This window comes from Microcaecilia unicolor, chromosome 10 (genome assembly GCF_901765095.1).
Source record: "Microcaecilia unicolor chromosome 10, aMicUni1.1, whole genome shotgun sequence".
Taxonomy (NCBI): domain Eukaryota; kingdom Metazoa; phylum Chordata; class Amphibia; order Gymnophiona; family Siphonopidae; genus Microcaecilia; species Microcaecilia unicolor.
In genome coordinates this window covers 181,222,677-181,245,688 of record NC_044040.1, presented here as the reverse complement: position 1 = coordinate 181,245,688, position 23,012 = coordinate 181,222,677, and the positions used below count along the sequence as shown (strand labels likewise).

Sequence of the window (23,012 nt, the reverse complement as noted above, 5' to 3'; positions counted from 1 at the left end):
GCTAACTCCAGACTCCGTTCCTTTTATCTTGCTGCACCATATGCCTGGAATAGACTTCCTGAGCCAGTACGTCAAGCTCCATCTCTGGCCATCTTCAAATCTAAGCTACAAGCCCTACTTTTTGATGTAGCTTTTAACTCCTAACCCTTATTCACTTGTTCAGAACCCTTATTTTATCATCCTCACATTAATATTCCCTTATCTCTTGTTTGTCCTGTTTGTCTGTCCTAATTAGATTGTAAACTCTGTCGAGCAGGGACTCTCTCTTCATGTTCAAGTGTACAGCGCTGCGTACGTCTAGTAGCGCTATAGAAATGATAATTAGTAGTAGTAGTCTAACTTAATCCTCTCCCAGAGAGAACTGTCAAATGGCAGATCAGAACCAAACAACAGGTTAAAAAAAAACATTCTGGCTTTCTATGTCTGAGATGAAAATAAACAGCTGTGGCTGCCTCAGTGTAGCAAGTGCCGGCTCTCTACACACTGGATTATTACTTAAGGGACAGCTCTAACATGTCCATCTACTTTTCAGAGATCACTCAGAGGGAGTGAGGCAAACCCTGCTCTTCCCAGCATGCCCAGAGGCAAGCATCAACAATGAACTGCAAGTACTGAAAACAGCACAGGTGCTTATAAAGGCTAATCACTGAGGACCACCGAAATGCATGGACCTGGTCCATTTTACACAAATCAAACATACAGACCTGAAGTCCATCACACATATATACAGCAAAGGCTGCCCCATGCAATATAATATACAGTGGGGGAAATAAGTATTTGATCCCTTGCTGATTTTGTAAGTTTGCCCACTGACAAAGACATGAGCAGCCCATAATTGAAGGGTAGGTTATTGGTAACAGTGAGAGATAGCACATCACAAATTAAATCCGGAAAATCACATTGTGGAAAGCATATGAATTTATTTGCATTCTGCAGAGGGAAATAAGTATTTGATCCCCCACCAACCAGTAAGAGATCTGGCCCCTACAGACCAGGTAGATGCTCCAAATCAACTCGTTACCTGCATGACAGACAGCTGTCGGCAATGGTCACCTGTATGAAAGACACCTGTCCACAGACTCAGTGAATCAGTCAGACTCTAACCTCTACAAAATGGCCAAGAACAAGGAGCTGTCTAAGGATGTCAGGGACAAGATCATACACCTGCACAAGGCTGGAATGGGCTACAAAACCATCAGTAAGACGCTGGGCGAGAAGGAGACAACTGTTGGTGCCATAGTAAGAAAATGGAAGAAGTACAAAATGACTGTCAATCGACAAAGATCTGGGGCTCCACGCAAAATCTCACCTCGTGGGGTATCCTTGATCATGAGGAAGGTTAGAAATCAGCCTACAACTACAAGGGGGGAACTTGTCAATGATCTCAAGGCAGCTGGGACCGCTGTCACCACGAAAACCATTGGTAACACATTACGACATAACGGATTGCAATCCTGCAGTGCCCGCAAGGTCCCCCTGCTCCGGAAGGCACATGTGACGGCCCGTCTGAAGTTTGCCAGTGAACACCTGGATGATGCCGAGAGTGATTGGGAGAAGGTGCTGTGGTCAGATGAGACAAAAATTGAGCTCTTTGGCATGAACTCAACTCGCCGTGTTTGGAGGAAGAGAAATGCTGCCTATGACCCAAAGAACACCGTCCCCACTGTCAAGCATGGAGGTGGAAATGTTATGTTTTGGGGGTGTTTCTCTGCTAAGGGCACAGGACTACTTCACCGCATCAATGGGAGAATGGATGGGGCCATGTACCGTACAATTCTGAGTGACAACCTCCTTCCCTCCGCCAGGGCCTTAAAAATGGGTCGTGGCTGGGTCTTCCAGCACGACAATGACCCAAAACATACAGCCAAGGCAACAAAGGAGTGGCTCAGGAAGAAGCACATTAGGGTCGTGGAGTGGCCTAGCCAGTCACCAGACCTTAATCCCATTGAAAACTTATGGAGGGAGCTGAAGCTGCGAGTTGCCAAGCGACAGCCCAGAACTCTTAATGATTTAGAGATGATCTGCAAAGAGGAGTGGACCAAAATTCCTCCTGACATGTGTGCAAACCTCATCATCAACTACAGAAGACGTCTGACCGCTGTGCTTGCCAACAAGGGTTTTGCCACCAAGTATTAGGTCTTGTTTGCCAGAGGGATTAAATACTTATTTCCCTCTGCAGAATGCAAATAAATTCATATACTTTCCACAATGTGATTTTCCGGATTTAATTTGTGATGTGCTATCTCTCACTGTTACCAATAACCTACCCTTCAATTATGGGCTGCTCATGTCTTTGTCAGTGGGCAAACTTACAAAATCAGCAAGGGATCAAATACTTATTTCCCCCACTGTATATTAAATAACTAAATAAATAAAGCAGCACAAAAGAAAAGTAATACAACTCGCTAAACATATTCTCCAACTACTTGTCAAACATTTACAAGGCACAAATAAAGAACTTCCTGAGTCACAGACTTCAGTTAAAATGATGTAACTACAGTACTAAGAAATATCAAAAGAAGGAAACCAATCAATTACCACAAAGGAACAAGATGATAGGCTGTAGCATCCTCTCTCGGACAATATCAAGACAACCCCCCCCCCCCACCCCCCCACACACACACACATACTTGCATTTTCTATTTGGGAAGCAAAACTATCCAGATGTGTGGCAAATCCTTCCTAAAGCAATCAAATACTGTCTCACATACTTCTAACACAGAAGACTAGGCCATGAGCTACAGCACTTTGTCAGAACTACCTAAGGCAGTGCTGACCAATCTTTCTCGTGGCTGTAACCCCATGATTGTGGCCAAATAAAATTGTGCGACACCCTTGGTTCCCTCCAAGTGCAGAATAATGATGCATCTATGGAGAGACTACTGAGGTCATGATCCCAAATACAGGTTTTGTGATCCCATTTGGGGTCCTGACCCACAGTTCGGGAAGTTCTGACCTAAGGGCATCCACATCAGAGGAGTTAGGACTTATAAGACTTCACATGAAGGTGGATTTTTGACAGAATGTAAAATCAGAATGGAGACATCCAGATCAGGATGTCTCAAATTCTGGTAGTACTTTAGAAAAGGAGCTGTCAACATACAGCCTTTTCTAAAGTACACGGAGGAATAGATGTGTAAATGTCAGCTATGTCCAGTAACACTCATTTTTTAACTGTCAATGTCTGCAATATCAATGGAGGCAACTCGGCAACATATACATCTAAGTGTCGGCACTTACACTTGTACGTTGGTATTTCAGAAAATGCAAGAGTTAAGTAACAACACTTGGAGCCATATGTCTGCCATTTTAGAAAAACAACATGACTATCGTTATGAGCGACAGAGCCCAAAACCATTTAGCAATATCGCATTGGTGGGGGGGAGGAATTCACTGAGGGATAACGGGGATAACCTCCCCTAATCCCTCCTGAAAAAAACAACAAAAAATCCTTGATGTCCCCGGGAGTAGGTATAAATCCCAACATGGACTTCTCAAGTCAGATGTATCTTCTCCTTCCAAAATGGGGAATACACAATTTTTTAGCCTCATCCAAAACACACCAAGACCACATACCCTTGCCATATGCACATATTGAAGGTTTGCAGGTATAAAATTAGTTTTTCTAGATTTATTTGGCATAGAGGTATATATGCTGGTATTTATATGTGCAAATCCTGATTAGAGCTCATCAATATATATAATTTTTATTTTATATATTATGATGGTTATTTTTAGAATTGCTTTTCAAATAATGTTCAAGACAGCTTGCATTATTTAGCAGCTGGGTCCAATAAGTCCTTTCCCCCATGCAATCTAAGCACCTGAGGCAACTGTGTTTTTGTGCATGCACGGGCATGGGTCTATATTTTTGCATGTTTCTATGTCTTTCTCCCTATGCATAAAGACATACAGACCAACACAGACTCTCTAGCAGGCACCACTGCTTGCACACACATTTTCGAAAGAGATGGACATCCAAAAAGTGACATAAATCGGCACTTGGACGTCCAAATCTCAAGGGGGCGTATCAGAGGCGTGTTCAAGGCGGGACTTCGGCGTTCCTAAGACTCGGACGTCTTTGAGCCATAATGGTACAAAGCAAAAACGTCCAGCACTAAAATTTGGACGTTTTGAGCTAGACCTGTTTTTATTACGAATAAGGCACAAAAAGGTGCCCCAAATGACTAGATGATCACTGGAGAAAATCAGGGATGACCTCCCCTTACTCCCCCTCCCCAGTGGTCACTAACCCCCTCCCACCCCCAAAAAGTGTGGTGCAGAACATTACGTGCCAGCTTCTATGCCAGCCTCAGATGTCATATTGAGGTCCATAACAGCAGCATGCAGGTCCCTAGAGTAGTTTAGTGGACTTCAGACAGGTGGACCAGGCCCATCCCCCTACCTGTTACACTTGTGGTGGAAACTGAGTCTCCAAAACCCACCAGAAACCCACATATAGGTGCCCCCTTCATCCGTAACGACTATGGTAGTGGTGTACAGTTGGGGGTGGTGGGTTTGGGGGGGCTCAGCACACAAGGTAAGGGAGCTGTGTATCTGGAAGCATTTTATGAAGTTCAATGCAGTGCCCCCTAGGGTGCCAGAGTGCTGTCCTGGCATGTCAGGGGGACCAGTCTACTAAAAGTGCTGGCTCCTCCCACGTCCAAATAGCTTGACTTTGGACATCTTAGACTTGGACGTCTTTGTTTCGAAAATGGCCAAAAATCAAAGACGTCCAAATCGCAAAACGTCCAAATCCAAGGATGTCCATGGTATTTTTGAACACAAAAGATAGATGTCCATCTTTTTCGAAAATGACCTTCTCCCTGCCTCGGAATTTGGACGTCTTCGTAAAACGTCCAAATTCCAACTTAGACGTTTCTTTTGAAAATGCCCCTCGATGCAACTAAAAATTAAAAGTACTGCATACATCACAGGTATTCTATGAAAAAGCAGTGCCACACATATCAAAACACATGCAGTCTGGTAATAAGATGATGTGTTCATGAAAGAAGTTATCTATAATATATCTCACTGCCATCTAGCAGCCAAGATAACTGCATAACACATACTGATTCAAGGCAGCAGTACTCCAGGAACATACACTCCCCAAAATATCAACTTATTATTTTTTAATGCCACTCTTCTGTTTGTCCTGTCTCCCCCCCCCCCCCCCCCCCTTTCCTTTTTTTGTCTAGAGACATGCCATTTCTGAGAATTGCACATTTGTATTGAATAAAACTTATGTATTCTCTATTAAATAAAATCCCCTCCCATAAGGTAACTCCTCAACTGTTGATCCTGAATTTATATATTTTTGAAGTTGAAGGTGACATCAGTACAGGTTTCTGAAAACAGGCAAGACATCAATGCCTCCCAATCTACTTCAATCCACACTGATGGTTACACCTGGGGGAGGGGTGAAAAACATAATGCAACAGATCTGTGATACTTCAGTGTTAATTAAGATTATGAAATTTAAGTCACAGTGACGCGAAGGTGTATTTTCAAAACACGTTTACAAAATTCCATAGATTACTACAAGTGCTTTGAAAACGAGCCCCTTAACATACTACTGATTTTCAGACCAAAGTTTAATTTGGGCTGTGCTTAAGGACAAGGACAAAGTTGAAGAGGAAGAGAGAAGGGTTCAGAAGAAATGTGAGAAAATACTTTTTTTTTAATACTAACAGGGAAACCAGTGGCGTAGCAAGGAGGGCTGCCACCTGGGGCGGTTCGCCGTTGCACCCCCCCCCCCCCCGGGTGCAGCACGATGACACTCCCCCTCGGTGCATCAACACCCCCCCCCCCCGACCCAGTGCCTACCCTCATCAGCACCCTACCTTTAAAAAAAATTTCGGAAGCCATGAAGAGGCGAGGTGCAGCACCTCGCGCCTGCATGTAAAAGAAGCGTGGATCCTCATCGGGCCTTCCCTCACGCTGTCTGTCCTGCCCTTGCGGAAATAGGAAGTTGCGTCAGCGGAAGGCGGGACAAACAGCGTGAGGGAAGGCCCGATGAGGATCCACGCTTCTTTTACATGCAGGCGCGAGGCACTGCACCTCGCCTCTCCACGGATTCCGAAATTTCTTTAAAGGTGGGTGCGGGAGCTGGTTGGAGCCGGAGGGAGCTGAGGAGGATAGGCACTGGTCGGGGGGGGGGGGGGTCATCGTGCTGCACCCGGGGGGGGAGCTGGCAGGGAGCACACACCCCCCCCCCCCCCGCGAGCTGACACCCGGGGCGGACCGGCCACCCGCCCCCCCCCCCTTGCTATGCCACTGAGGGAAACAGATGAACCAGCACCATGACAAAATTCAAGCTCGCCTGCTACAGACAGGAGAATAGTAGTAGGAACAAGGTTTGGAGGTTGCAAAATTGGAAAGAATTTGTTGCCTTGAAAATAGATGCAAAGGAAGGGGTGACCACAAGATAAGGCAAGACAAAGAAAGCATGGTCTACCAGTACTACAGGTCAAAAGATATCCATATTGAAGTCAGCAGGGTAAAGCTCACCAGAAAGCAACCTGATCAATGCCTGCAAGGTGCTGGTGCCTGTATACCATCCAGAAAGGTGACAAGAAAAAAAATAAGAGAAATCAAGCACAATCTAGCAACATCACAGATCCTAGAGTGGCTGGGTTGGAACTAGCAGGCTAATTAGGTCAATGTCAGATGGCAAGTGGTGGCTGGCTGCCATCCAGCAAGATGACAGGTACCCAGGCTGGCTAGATATCCAGGCAACAGCCTCATTCGCTGTCACAGCTATTTGGATTATTAGAAAGCTTAGTGGAGTGGCGAGATGTGAAATAGCATGATTGTTGGTAAAATAAAGGAAGCCCCGGGAATAATTCAATGGAAATCAAGATTGGATGTGATGGTGTTGATGGAGAAATGAACAACTATGTGTTATAAAGTTAAATAAATTTGATGAAGACAGGGAACCTCTTTCTTCCAATGTGAAGACTGAAAGAGGGCAGATAGAGAGGATGTACAAGGGAGGAGATGATGACAGAGGCAGGGAGAACTGAGAAGCAGATTTTGTGTCTGGTAAGGGGGGACATCTGGGGATGGTATTATCTAAAAACATCTGTATCAATGGTTAATGTATTTGAGGCTAGTACACTGAAGAAACAACTGGATACCAGCAGTACTTTGCTATGTTGTCAAAAACGTCTTAAAGTACTAAAAAAAAATGCTTAGTGGTAAAACACTGGCAGCAGGGGTGAGATGTTGGATTAAGTATGGAAACCTGTATGCTAATTTACTAAGAATGGTAAAGTATTAAAAATAAAGAAAAGAAAATAACACAAATTAACTTGAATAAGGTCTGTCCTATAAATAGTTAAGTTGCTACAACTGGCAGCTGGGATATATTCTTAGCATTGTACATCAAAATAAATAAGCAGACCAGATGAGCCAATTGCTCTTTATCTCCCACCAGCTGCTATGTTACGATTTTTGTCTTTCTTACGCAGATGGAACCAAGAGGGAGAAAGATGTCTTTTCAGGCTGACTGAGGTCACCCTAGCTCAATGTGCCTATAGATCTTTGCCATTAGGATATTTTTGTTCTCATTCGTTCTGCAATTTTGATATGTTGTCCTCACTTTCTGATCGATCAGATGTTACATAGTAACATAGTAGATGACGGCAGAAAAAGACCTGCACGGTCCATCCAGTCTGCCCAACAAGATAAACTCATATGTGTATACCTTACCTTGATTTGTACCTGCCTTTTTCAGGGCACAGCCCGTACAAGTCTGCCCAGCAGTATTTCCCGCCTCCCAACCACCAGTCCCGCCTCCCATCTCCGGCTCTGGCACAGACCGTATAAGTCTGCCCTCCACTATCCTCGCCTCCCAACTACCTACCTCTCTTCCCCCACCTGCTCCACCACCCAATTTTGGCTAAGCTTCTGAAGATCCATTCCTACTGCACAGGATTCCTTTATGCACATCCCACGCATGTTTGAATTCCGTTACCGTTTTCATCTCCACCACCTCCCGCGGGAGAGCATTCCAAGCATCCACCACCCTCTCCATGAAAAAATACTTCCTGACATCTTTTTTGAGTCTGCCCCCCTTCAATCTCATTTCATGTCCTCTCGTTCTACCGCCTTCCCATCTCCGGAAAAGAATTGTTTTGCGGATTAATACCTTTCAAGTATTTGAACGTCTGTATCATATCACCCCTGTTCCTCCTTTCCTCCAGGGTTCAATCTTATTCCTAAGAAAGCATATTCTGGTACTGAAGAGAGAAAAAACAGCAGCTGTTGTAAGTACAGTAGAGTCGCGGTTATCCAACCTTCGGTTCTGCGATTTTCTAGATTATCCAATGTCCAGTAATATGGGCTTTGTCCCCTCCCTCCTGAACAGGATTAGATCCCTCTCCTGGAAATCATTAAGGAATGTTTAAGGACATGTGAGCTACATAACAGAATCCCTACTGATTACATTGTTGAATTGGCTAGTATAGACCTGAAAGAAAATTGTTTTACATTCCAAAGTAAATTTTATAAGAAAATCAAGGGCACAGCCAAGGGTGCATCTATGGCAGCATCAATTTATACATATCTAGTTTTGAAGAGAAATTTTTATCCGACAATGCTTTTAAAGAGCAGTTGTTTATTTGGAAGAGATATATTGATTACATTTTTATAATTTGGAAAAGAACTGTGGATGAGTTGCAAGCATTTCATAAACCTTAACTTAAAGTTTCAGATGAGTTTTGATAGAAAGGAGATCCCTTATTTAGATATCTTGATTAAAATTAATATTAGAATTTTTTAACCAGTATATATACGAAACCAACAGATGTAAATACGTTTCTACATTACACTAGATGTCATAGTAGAGCCTTGAAAGACAACTTACTATATACCCAATTTTTAAGGTTGAAAAGGTTATGTTCCACTAATGACTTTATCGAAAAGTTTAGACATGAAGAGACTTTTTTTTTAGAAAGAGGCTATCCTAACAAGCATGTTTCAAAATGTTTTTCAAGGACAGTGGATTTAGAGAAGAAGAAGCTATTGCAGAAGAAAAATAAGGAAAGAGAAAACAGAATTGTGTGTATACACGATTTCAATCATTTATCAAAAGATATTGTTGCCATTCTTTAAAAACATTGGCACATAATACAGAGGTATTGATGCATTCAGTAGTAAAGATCTCCTAATTGCTTATAAAAGGAATCACAATCTGGAGGAATCTATTAGCTCCTTCTGCATTCCCACAACCAAAACTATTATTGAGAAATAGTTTACACGGACATTTTCCTTATGGGAGTTGCTCGATTTGTAGCATGAATCGTAAAACTAAATATTCTTGTCATCCTAAAACAAATAAACGCTATGAACTGAGACATTTCTCAAACTGTAGGACAGAGAAGGTAGCTTAATTGGCACTTGGTCTCTGTAATATGATTTATATTGGGAAAAACTAGGAGACCTCTTAACAAGAGGCTAATTGAGCATAGAAGTGCAATCCGTAGAAAAGTGATGGATAAACCTCTAGTGGAACATTCAGTAGAAACACATCATTGTTTTGAAGATTATAAATTTTTAGTTACCTCAAAACCATCTATTCCTTGAAGTGGGGAGATATTGGTTTTACTCCAGATTGAACAACGGTTAATTTTTAGATATTGTACACTAATCCCCATGGTCTTAATCAAGATATTGATTTCCCTTTTTCCTGTAATTATAATTTACTGTGTTACTTTTCTTACAGTGGTTTTTACATTATGTATGTATACGTATTTATTATTTCTATGGATGTGATTTATTTTTATTTTTAATAACAATATCGCGGTTGGTTATCTATTATTAACCCTATCCCCTCTTTAAGGGTTTTATGATTTTATGGAATTGTTTTTTGTTGACTAACGTTATTTTAGTGAGTAAATATATTTTTAACATGCTTTTATACTTTCTTTTAGTTGGTTTATATTATTGCTTTTGTTATTCTTTTTTTTCTCAGCGATTTCTCTATTTGCTTACATGCAAAGAATACCTTAAAATGCTATGTGGTGCCCCTTCTATTGAGGTGTATTGTAAGTGACATCGTTGAAACCCATGTGCAGGTGATTAACACGTGTCCAGTGTGGAACATGTCGCATTTCAGCATTTTTTGGTTGTTTTTAAGTGAATTTCAATGCGATCTTTATACATTTTAGTTGGGCTATGCTAGTTAGCTAGTGTTCTTTTTGTAGTTTCAAATGTTTAAGTTTGACCAATAAAGTTGTTGGTCTTGTGAGTCATTTCCTGTAGTCTTTTATTGATTATTTTTTCTTTTAAACATTTTTTTTATTTATGCCTATTTTGTTCTGATATACATTCAGGGCAAGATTCTATATATGGCACCTAAAAAATCCGCACAGTAAAGATGTCCACCTAAGCACAGGCTATTTAAGTGGCACCTAGATTTAGGCACGGTATACAGAATACATTTAGGCGGAAATTCTAGCGCCTAAAACAATGTGCATCCATTTAGGCCAGCAAAAATGTGGCCCAAATACCTGCACGTAGATTTACATCCACTAGGTCATATTCTATAACCGTACGTGTAAATTTTGGGTCACCCACAAAACGCTCATTTCCCCACTCATAGCTATGCCCCTTTGGAACTGCGCGCATTAGAATTTAGGCGCAATTCATTACAGAATACGCTTACTGAGTTGTGTGCGTAAATTCTAATTATTGCCAATTAGTGGTCATTATTGCTTGTAAAGCACTATTATCAACACTGATTAGCCTGTTAAGCCAATTAAGTTACATGAATTATAGAATACTCCTAGATTTTGATGCAGATCTCTAGGCACGCTATACAGAATAAGGTGGAGGGGGTCAGTTTTTAGTTTTTATTTATTTATGTTTGTTCTTTAACTTTTATTCTTTGACCCTAAAAGAGGATGTGTATAAAAGCATGTTCCTTGAAGACTATCCATAATTTTCTGTGATTACTGAGGGGATGCTGCCACCTGTATGCCATTCTGGAGTGTTACTTGGTGAATTTAGTTTGGTCTCCGTTTACTTACGTTAATAATATGATTTAATGTTACCCTTATATAATTTGTATGTTAATTTACTTACTCTGTTTATTCATAATATTGACTCTATGAGATTTGTTTTTTAAAAAATTGTTCTTACTGGGTTGCTATAGTTCAAGACTAAACAATTATTTGTTGTTTATTTGGGGCCCTGTTTACCAAAGCGTGTTATCGTTTTTGGCGCATGCTAAAATTTAGTGCCTGCTTATGCTAGAGACACCCATATATTCCTATGGGTGTTTCTAGTGTTAGCGTGCGCTAATTTTTAGAGTGCGCTAAAAATGTTAGTGCGCCTACAACGCAGCTTAGCAAACAGCGCCCTTAGTTTGTTGTATAGTTGCTGTTTATAATTTTTAGATATTTATAACATATTTTCTTTTTAATTGGTTTGAACTTTTTGCTGTTCTTTTATGTGACTGATTCTTTGTAAATATGTTTTTACTCATATTACAGATTTTTGGTTTTTGTTTAATTTAAAACAAAATAATAAATAACTCATAATATGCAATAGTTGCCACTGATGCAACCTGTTGCCAGGGCGAAATGTGATCCACATTGGGCTATCTGTATAATGTGAGATCTACAGTGCTGAATAAAGTTTTTATTATCTGATCTGCTCCATCTGTTCACTTTTTCAATGCCTGAAGAGACCCCCACAATTTTGAGTGTGTTCCAATTGGATTCTAAGGTGGCCCTTTTCCTAAAGCTTAGCATGCAAAAATGAATATTAGTGTGCACTAAGTGGGGGGTTGTTTTTGCTACAGCAGGTTAAAAAAAAAAGGCTGAAAATAGCCACGGCCATGTGGTAAGATTGCTTTCACCTTGTGGCCATGCGGGGGGAGAATTTACCGCCACCCACTGAGCTGAAGGTAAGGGCTCCCGCGCTAACCTGACAGTAATCAAGTAGCGTGCGGTGCTGTCCAATTACCGCCAGGTTAGAGCTGCACTAAAAAAGCATGGGCCGATTTTCCCTAGCGCAGAAAATGGCACATGCTGGGGCTAAAACTGCCGCCTGCGCCCATGTTGAGCCGGCGGTAGTTCCAGAATAGCATGCGGTAAACCTGCGTTGGGCTTACTGCCATTTTGTAAAAGGACCCCTAAGTGCTGCACATCCTATTTTATACCTATGAGCCATGTGGCACTTAGCGTACGAAGTCTGTCAGCGCAGTAAAAGGGGGCCTAAACTTTTTTTTTTCTGCTGACAGATATGTTTGGCTTGGCTCTTCAACCAGGCTTTTAATGGAAGAAGTAACTAACTCGTTGTGTACACACAAGGAGTAACTCAGGCTGCATATACTGCAGCAGGACATGTTTATCCACTTCTACCCTAGCTGAGATAATATTTAACCATTTCTCTGACCTCATGTGCAACTTTCTTTAAATCAATCACCTTACTTTCTAACTCTTCCTACTTTCTTACCTATCTATATGTTACAACTTTGCTTTACCATTCGCTATCAATTATGATCTATTACGTACTGTGTTGACGTTGTAAGTAGTATACTATGCCATACTTTGTATTGTTTTTTAATATTTTTACTGCTGTAATTGTCTATTGCTCATGATTGACCTATTCTTACTGTACACTGCCTTGAGTGAATTCCTTCAAAAAGGCGGTAAATAAATCCTAATAAATAAATAAAATAAACAAAATGTTGAATGTGCTTGAAATTAAGGGAGAAACAGAACCTTTACCAAGTTTTCACAATCAGGACAGTGAAAGAAAGCAGGGTTTTATGAAGCTAAGAGAAGTGATAATGTAAATAAGTTTGGGAGCTGTGCACTAAAACATCCTCTGCTGCTACTGTTCTAAGAAATTAAAGGCCCTTTTACTAAAGCTTACTATCTGCTAACAGACATTAGCATGCACTAAGAGCCATGTGGCCCATAGGTATAATAGGACACACAGCATTTACCACATACTAATGTCTATTAGCACGCACTAAGCTTTAACAAAAGGACCTGCGAGGGAGTGAGTGGTATGGGATAGAGACCTGCATGGGAATGGGGTTCGTGGGGTTCCCGTGGGGATGGAAGCGGTTCTGTGGGGTTCCCGTGGGGATGGAAGCGGTTCTGCGGGATTCCCATGGGGATGGAAGTAGTTCTGCGGGGTTCCCATGGGGATGGAAGCAGTTCTGCGGGGTTCCCATGGGGATGGAAGCAATTCCTGTGGGATTCCTATGGAAGTGTAAGCTGCACCTGCACCAGCCTCTCATCTACCGAGCATCAAGTTCTTTGAGTGCTGTCTCCTCCTACTTGCTTTAACAGCACAAATGCGGAAAGTCTTCCGTTTATGAGGTGGTAAAGACACAAATGATGACGGAATTCAAAAAGGAAAGGGATGAACACAGAGGATCTCTAAATAAAAAATGAAAGTTATAAAAAAATCTAACCTTAAATGGCTGCATGTGTATGGATGTGTCAAGTGACGCTTAGATGGCGACTTTGGCTGTGATGAACTAGGGCCGATACCGGGCAGACTTGTATGGCCTGTGTCTCATATATGGCAAACTGGTTTAGGATAGAGTGGAAAGGGCTTAGACAGCAACTTCAGTGGCTGGAACATGAGGACAGTGCTAGACAGACTTTTACGGTCTGTGTCCCATAAATGAGAAGGAGAAAAGACTGGAGCGTGCTTCGACGGCAACTCCAGCAGTCGGAACATAAGGATAGGGCGGACAGACTTCTATAGTCTATGGTCTTTCTTTGGTGTTTCTAGGACATAATCGAGTACATAATATCGTACTCGTTGATTTAATCATGAATTGATATTGAGTGTGACTACTGAGCAGATTGGATGGACTGTCACTATGTTACTATTAATCCTCTTTGCTCCCGGGCTGATGCGCAGACCTCAGCTCTGACACAGGCACGAGCATCAGATGTCACCTGACCTTCTGGCGCATGCACGTGGCGATCTCTCAGCCTACAGTGCCAGTGAATCAGAGACAAATCTTACATGTGCGCACCAGAGTATTCCAAGTTCCAAAATCCATTCCTTCCTTGCCTGAAGTGCTGTTGCTCAAATCCAGAGACAGGCTGAGACAGCTAACCGGAATTTTCTTTTATGAACCATAAATTCTTGTGGAGATGGATGGGGATGGGTTAAATTCTTGCGGGAATGGGTAGAGACAGTTTGGGACAGGTTAAATTCTTGAGGGGATAGGTAAGATTCCACTGAGGATGGGTAAGATTCCAGCAGGGAAAGGTGGGGATGGGTAAGATTTCTGTCCCCATGCAACTCTCTAGTATGGCGTCAGGTGTCCCTAGGAACACTCCTTCACTGAGGTTGCAGTTTAGCCACCTTACAGTAGGGTAGCGCTAAACCTGTCATGTCAGAGGGGTGGGGCTCAGTCAAAGAGGTGGTTAAATTCCCTGAGCCAGAACAGTTCAGAGAGATCCCAAAGCAAGAGGCTTCTCAGGTTGAGACTCTTAGGCAAGAGGTCTTTGGAAGGGAAGGTCCTGAGGGCAATGATCCTTCCAGAATATCCTGTTCGCTATAGTACCTGGGAAAGGTCTGGGGAAGTGGAGTGGTTTTCAGTGGACGTTGTTACCCTGAGTGTGTGAAGAGGTTCTAGTATGGCAGCATAAATTCCTTGGAACCTAAGTTAAGAGGCTCTGAGAAGTGGCTGTTCAACCTGAGAGAGTTGTGTCTGCGACAAGCTAAGGGGCCCTGATTCATGAGGGAAAACAGTGCATGGTGAAGTATGAAACCTACTGGGGCAAAGTACAAGGATTGTATTTGAGAGACTTTTTTTGATAATGCAGAACGTGCGGAGAAACAAGCCTGCTTATTTTTCCCTTGTACAGAAATAAAGCTTTCCTTTTGACCTTTTCACTACCCGCTGTCTGTAGTTTATGAGTCCAAGCTTTCCGCTTGCTCAGGCAACCACAGGGCCCCTAAGTGACAAAGAATTTCAGTAAATGCTGTTTGGGTCAGAGTACATCCCACAGTGTAGTCTGCATTATTGAAAAAAGAGCACATGGTATATGTGTGATAATCAAATCCAGAGCCCTGGTCCCAAATTAAGAATTTCATTGTGTACTGGGAGAAAAGATCTGACCTCAAGCTTAATTAGGCAGCCGGCTAGGCAAACTGTGCATCCTGCTAAGACATTTAGAATACACAATTAGGCTCTGAAAAATGCCTATGACCTACCAGTACAAGGCCACCGTATTTATGTTGTCATGTTTTTAAATTACTATCAAACGTACGATCCACCTACTGTTTAAGCATAAGTGGAAAGGAAATATAGAAAAACACAAGGGTTCCTGCAATTGGTACGACTTAAAAGATAGACTTCCCCCACAGCTAGAAACAGTTACCAGCATGATGACCATATTAAAACATTTATCAATGCCTGAATGTTTGAGCCTGTGCATATGCCACAATGATACTTCAACATTGCCATAGTGGTGTATACTTTAATAACAGTGCCCACTAGTGGCTGCCATTGTGTGAATAACTGCAGTAGATAAAGCAAAAGGTGGGAAAAGGCGAGGACCTGAATATCAGAGGAAAATATTGTTACCAAAATAAATGGTCCCTGCTGCCTCTGTCATCTGTGCATTCATTACCTCCTGGCTATCCTTAGTTTGGTTTGGCCAGAAAATCTTGTGATACAGCGTCTCCATCGAATTGCTGGAATCCGATCTGTCAAAGCAGTGTCGATCCAAGACTTCCAATGTGTGCAAAACTCTACTGATAGTAACACCTAGAAGAAGTGAGATCCAGTTACCCCAAACAGCCACAGAAAATTCTTTGAACATCGTGCAAATAAAACACAATCAGTATGAACATGGTTTAATATTTAAAAATAAAAATTTCCCCAAATTCATTGGAAGAAAATGCTTAAGAGCCTGGTATACAGTGACAAAAACAAAAGTAATGGTCAAGCTACCTGTGGTCTGACAAATCCTCCCGGTCTGGCCACAATAAACAAAAGCAAACTATGTGGGTAGGTTTGCTTTCATTATTGCAGAAGGAAAAAAAATTACCTGCCAAGATCTGCACCTACTTTCTCTGTGGTTAATTTTTCCAAACTGGGATCAATCCCTCTGTTTACTTCAAGCATCAACTGCCACATTTAAATTTATAACCAGATATTCAGTGTCAGGCCATACTCAGATACTGGTGCTGAATATCCAGAACAAGGTGACTGCTAGAAGTTATACAGGTATAGTTGACATTCAGTACCGCTATCTAGAAAACTTGTGGCTCTGGCCCCAGCCTATCCCAATACTATGGTGTCAATTCAAGAAAGCTCATCTGGAGAAGCACCAAATCTATAATAGCAATTATGTGCATAATTGCTGTTCTAGAATACTAGCGTGTTGGCCTTTACGCGCCTAACTTTAGGTGCAAACACGCCAACTCACTGGCTGGTGTAAATGCGCATGACTAAATATTGGCAGTTGTGCATGTGATAGTACTCTATAACTTAAGCGCCCAACTGCAAGACTCCCCGACCCACGCACATGCATGCCCCCATTGGAGTTGGGTGCTATAGCATTTAGGCACTACCCCCTAATTCTATAAAAGACAGGCGCCTAAGGCGAAAATCGGCAATTTAGGCACCAAAACCGCTAAGCATGATTCTATAAAAGGCCAAGGAGCTAACTTCAGTGCATTACTTGGCAATTGAGGGCAGTTTTACGTGCCCCCCAAAAAAAGGATATGGAGAATGGGAAGTGTGGGCATTCCTAGAATTTCCATGGGGAAAGCATATTCCACAAATGGCACAGATGCTGATGACGCCAAAGATCCACGCCAAGTTTTTCACCTGCTATAAATAGTACTCAAATGCAGCCGTGGCTGTCTTTTGGGACTCAAGAGTGTGCTGGCATGTTCTACTGTATTTCCGGTGATATCTTGCGATATTGGTGTATGCCTTGATCCTACCTTAAATCCTACTCACCTGCATTTTGTCCTTTCTACTCCTATGTCCTCCTTCCTACTCTTTTTCCCACTCACATGCTGTCCCTTACCCTCCATGAGCAGTCATTTTACTGATGGCTGCCCAGGCTACTCCACTTGACTATGAGGATCATACAGTAGGCTCGTGGGGGAGGGGAGGTCCTGATCTATGGCATGAGTTTGAGAAAGGGATTGAAAAATCAGCAGGAGGGGGGAACTGAGATCTACTTATGCAGGTCCCAGTTGACATTCAGCCGGGACATACATAATTCCAGTCAGGCCTAGATTTTTAACGCCTGTGTCCAGACATGACCCAGTATCAAATATCAAAGTGCAACTTAGCCAGCTACAGTCAGCGTTTTAAAAAACGCCAACTATTGCCTGCTGAATATTGACTGGTCAGTGGTTAGCAAAATTATCTTCCAAGGAATTCCTATACCAACACAAGGTGAAAAAAGGAAAAGTGTCATCCTCTCCCTCAAGTATACACAACAGAATTACTACCAGCACAAAAAAAAAAGTCTTCTTCCATTAAAACACTTTTGAGAGGTTACCTGAAAAGAGAATTTAAGCTGCACTGATTAGACCAAGAGAGGCTTTCAAGCTTGCTTAAAATCAACAGGAAAGAAAACTGCCACCGATACATTTGCTTTACATTTTTACTGTCTTTACCTGCAGTTGTCTCCTGGCATTTATCAAAAGACCATCGCACTTCCACGGCCTGCCCTCTTTGTTTTATTTGCTGTTCCACCTCATAAATCTTTCCACGAACCTTGAAATTACATAAATTATTAAAAAATAAAAATAAAAAAAGTTAAAACTCTTTAGTTACATACAAGGAAAAGCAATTATATCATCAGAAGAAATACCAACCCCAAAACCTTTTTTTTTTGTTAAATCTCAGGCACTTAAAAGGATAATTTTGGCCATTCAATGGGCCCTTTAACAACGCCGAAGTAGAGCTACCACAGTGTTGGCGCATGACAATCCGGCACTACTGCCAGCCTACCACAGGAGCCGGCGGTAGCACTGCCTCCAGCACGCACCATTTTTGGCATGACAGAAAATATATTTTCTTTTTGCACCGGAGGCTTACACAGTGGTAACTGGGTGGCACCATGCACTGCCTAGTTACCACGGGAGCCCTTATTGCCTTCCGGAAATGGCCACACGACAAGTGTGCACTTACAGCACAGCCATTTCCCTTTTTTGCCTTTTACACGCTGCAGTAAAAGCACCATCTGCATGTGGCAAATCCACGTGCCAACGCTACCACAGGGTCTCTTTTACTGCAGCTTTATAATAGGGGCCCTAAGTTATTATACAGCCAAAGCTATCCTAGAATCGTGGTATAACAAATATATGGAGTCTAGCAAAATTCCGTCAAACACAAAAATATCAGATACAACTTTAAATGCCCAAGAGACAGGCAGAGCTCCGGAGTCTCAATGCGTGGATGAAACAATGGTGCAGGGAGGAGGGTTTTAGATTTGTTAGGAACTGGGCAACATTCTGGGGAAGGGGGAGCATATTCTGAAAGGATGGGCTCCACCTTAACCAACTTGGGACCAGGCTGCTGGCATCGGCATTTAAAAAGGAGATAGAGCAGCTTTTAAACTAGAAACGGTGGGAAGGCCGACAGTCGCTCAAAAGCGCATGGTTCGGGATAAGGTATCTTTCAAAGATATCACTAAAACAGGGAAGATAGGGTATCCTGATAGTGAGGTTGCAAAAGAGACCGTAGTAGATCAGGTGACCTTAAATAAAAAATAAAAATCAGACAAAAGATTACAAATTAATACTGTCAAGTACTAAGCATCATGTAAATAGGAACAACAAACATACTTTGAAATGTCTATATGCGAATGCCAGGAGCCTAAGAAATAAGATGGGAGAGTTAGAATATATTGCACTAAATGAAAAATTTGATAATAGGCATCTCTGAGACCTGGTGGAAGGAGGATAATCAGTGGGACACTGTCATACCGGGGTACAAATTATATCGTAGTGATAGGGTGGGTCGAATTGGTGGAGGGGTAGCATTGTATATTAACGAGAGCCTTGAATCAAATAGATTGAAAATTCTACAGGAAACAAAACACTTCTTGGAATCACTGTGGATTGAAATTCCATGTGTAAAGGAGAAAAGGATAGAAGTGTACTACCGTCCGCCTGGCCAGGATGAACAGACGGATGCAGAAATGTTAAAGGAAATTAGGGACACAAACAAACTGGGCAACACAATAATAATGGGTGATTTCAATTACTCCAATATTGACTGGGTAAATGTAACATCGGGGCACGCTAGGGAGGTAAACTTCCTTGATGAAATCAAGGACTGCTTTATGGAGAAGCTGGTACAGGAGCCGATGAGAGAAGGAAAAATTCTAGACCTAGTCCTTAGTGGAGTGCATGATCTGGTGCGGGAGGTAATGGTGCTGGGGCCGCTTGATAACAGTGATAATATGATCGGATTTGATATTAGCTTTAAAGTAAGTATACATAGGAAATCAATACTTTAGCGTTTAACTTTAAAAAAGGAGACTCTGATAAAATGAGAAGATCAGTGAAAAGAAAACATAGAGGAGCGACTGTGAGGGTCAAAACTTATATCAGGCGTGATTGCTGTTCAAAAACACCATCCTGGAAGCCTAGGCCAAATATATTCCGCATATTAAAAAAGGAAGACGGAAGACCAAACGACAGCCGGCGTGGTTAAAAAGTGAGGTGAAGGAAGCTATTAGAGCTAAAAGAAAATCCTTCAGAAAATGGAAGAAGGAACAGACTGAAAATAATAAGAAACAGCATAAGGAATGTCAAGTCAAATGCAAAGCACTGATAAGGAAGGCTAAGAGGGACTTCGAAAAAAAGATTGCGTTGGAGGCAAAAATACATAGTAAAAATATTTTTAGGTATATTAAAAGCAGGAAGCTGGCAAAAGAATCGGTTGGACTGCTAGATGACCGAGGAGTAAAAGGGGCGATCAGGGAAGACAAAGCCATAGCGGAGAGATTAAATGAATTCTTTGCTTCGGTCTTCACCGAGGAAAATTTGGGTGGGATACCGGTGCCAGAAATGGTATTCGAAGCTGACGAGTCACAGAAACTTAATGAATTCTCTGTAAACCTGGAGGATGTAATGGGGCAGTTCTACAAACTGAAGAGTAGCAAATCTCCTGGACCGGATGGTATTCATCCCAGAGTACTGATAGAACTGAAAAATGAGCTTGCGAAGCTATTGTTAGTAATATGTAATTTATCCTTAAAAATCGAGCGTGGTACCGGAAGATTGGAGGGTGGTCAATGTAACGCCAATTTTTAAAAAAGGTTCCAGAGGAGATCCGGGAAATTATAGACTGGTGAGAGTTTGATGTCTGTGCCGGGCAAAATGGTAGAGACTATTATTAACAACAAAATTACAGAGCATATTCAAAAGCATGGATGAGACAAAGTCAACATAGATTTAGTGAAGGGAAATCCTATCTCACCAATCTACTACATTTTTTTGAAGGGGTGAATAAACATGGATAAAGGTGAGCCAGTTGATATTGTGTATCTGGATTTTCAGAAGGCGTTGACAAAGTACCTCATGAAAGACTCCAGAAGAAATTGGAGAGTCATGGGATAGGAGGTAGTGTTCTATTGTGGATTAAAAACTGGTTAAAAGATAGAAAACAGAGTGTAGAGTTAAATGGTCAGTATTCTCAATGGAGAAGGGTAGTTAGTGGGGTTCCCCAGGGGTCTGTGCTGGGACTGCTGCTTTTTAACATATTTATAAATAACCTAGAGATGGGAGTAATTAGTGAGGTAATTAAATTTGCTGATGACACAAAGTTATTCAATGTCGTTAAATCGCGGGAGGATTATGAAAAATTACAAGAGGACCTTACAAGACTGGGAGTCTAAATGGCAGATGACATTTAATGTGAGCAAGTGCAAAGTGATGCATGTGGGAAAGAGGAATCCGAATAGCTACGTCATGCAAGGTTCCATGTTAGGAGTCACGGACCAAGAAAGGGATCTAGGTGTCATCATTGATGATACGTTGAAACCTTCTGCTCAGTGTGCTGCTGCAGCTAAGAAAGCTGAGGGGAAATATGATAGAGGTCTACATAAGTACATATGTATTGCCATACTGGAAAAGACCAAAGGTCCATCGAGCCTAGCATCCTGTTTCCAACAGTGGCCAATCCAGGTCACAAATACCTGGCAAGATCCCAAAAATGTAGAAAACATTTTATACTGCTTATCCCAGAAATAGTGAATTTTCCCCAAGTCCATTCAATAACGGTCTATGGACTTTTCCTTTAGGAAGCCGTCCAAACCTTTTTTAAACTCCACTAAGCTAACCGCCTTTACAACATTCTCTGGCAACGAATTCCAGAGTTTAATTACACATTGAATGAAGAAACATTTTCTCCGATTTGTTTTAAATTTACTACATTGTAGCTTCATCGCATGCCCCCTAGTCCCAGTATTTTTGGAAAGCGTGAACAGATGCTTCACATCTACCCGTTCAACTCCACTCATTATTTTATAGACCTCTATCATATCTCCCCTCAGCCACCTTTTCTCCAAGCTGAAAAGCCCTAGTCGCTTTAGCCTTTCCTCATAGGGAAGTCGTCCCATCCCCTTTATCATTTTCGTCGCCCTTCTCTGCACCTTTTCTAATTCCACTATATCTTTATTGAGATGCGGCGACCAGAATTGAACACAGTATTCGAGGTGCGGTCGCACCATGGAGCAATACAAAACATTCTATTTGCTTTCTTAGCTGCAGCAGCACACTGAGCAGAAGGTTTCAACGCATCATCATCGACAACACCTAGATCCCTTTCTTGGTCCATGACTCCTAACGCGGAACCTTGCATGACATAGCCATAATTCGGGTTCCTCTTTCCCACATGCATCACTTTGCACTTGCTCACATTAAACGTCATCTGCCATTTAGACGCCCAGTCTCGTAAGGTCCTCTTGTAATGAGTGGAGTTGAACGGGTTAATGTGAAGTGTCTGTTTACACCTTCCAAAAATACTAGGACTAGGGGGCATGCGATGAAGCTATAATGTAGTAAATTTAAAATGAATCTGAGAAACTTTTTCTTCACTCAATGTGTAAATAAACTCTGGAACTCATAGCTGGAGAATGTGGTAAAGGCGGTTAGCTTAGCGGAGTTTAAAAAAAGGTTTGGCCGGCTTCCTAAAGGAAAAGTCCATAGACCATTATTAAATGGACTTGGGGAAAATCCACTATTTCTGGGATAAGCAGTATAAAATGTTTTGTACGTGGGATCTTGCCAGGTATTTGTGACCTGGATTGGCCAATGTTGGAAACAGGATGCTGGGCTTGATGGACCTTTGGTCTTTCCCAGTATGGCAATACTTATGTAATTATGAAGAGATTCACCCAAAGTGGTGTACAACAGGTATAGCATGACAAACAACTCACATTGTATTAACAGAACAATAGTAAAATGTCAGTAGTACCACACTTTGAACAATGAGGTAAACTTGAAGATAGACAAATTAAATCCTATTAAGAGCAATACCCATATCAGACAGGCCTCTGAGGAGAAACCAGACAAAGAGTGTCCCAAACTGGAGGATCCAAGATGGTGTCAAGGGAGGATGTACGTTAGTTGAGTTCCCGTTTTACACCAGAATACCTGAAGAAGTAGGCGCGCTCCCCAGAGAATGGGGAAGAAGAAAGGCAAAGCCGTGGTGTTGCCCTCCTCGAACACAGCTGGGGTTCCCACCACTTCTCAGTCTACTTTGGAGAGATTCGGGGTCATAACGTCGGGGATATCGGTTCCTGCTTCGGGGAACAGCAAGGCTTTATTGCTGAATCTCAGTGGAAAAGGAGTGACTTTGAGTCCCCCTGTTGGCATGACCTCTCCAAGACCCGGAAACAGTAACGCTTCGCTATGGAGGTCAACAGTGGAAACACGCCCAAAGTGGGTTAGGATTTTCACGCGATCCGAGGAGGTCCTGGCGCAGCACTGACTCCGGATAATAAACCAACTGGGGGATTGGAGAGTGAGCTCTTCCCCCC

General features: G+C 42.1%; 1 protein-coding gene across 1 annotated transcript in view; it reads right to left on the bottom strand.

The window, feature by feature from the left end:
- LOC115478360 (mediator of RNA polymerase II transcription subunit 12-like protein) overlaps positions 1–23,012 on the bottom strand; it is a 122,070-nt gene that overhangs the window by 45,002 nt on the left and 54,056 nt on the right. The window contains exons 9-10 of the mRNA XM_030215662.1: positions 17,635–17,734; positions 15,624–15,760 (exon numbers count right to left, since the gene is read on the bottom strand). Coding sequence (XP_030071522.1) covers positions 15,624–15,760; positions 17,635–17,734 — 237 coding nt within the window. The remainder of the gene's footprint in view (positions 1–15,623; positions 15,761–17,634; positions 17,735–23,012) is intronic.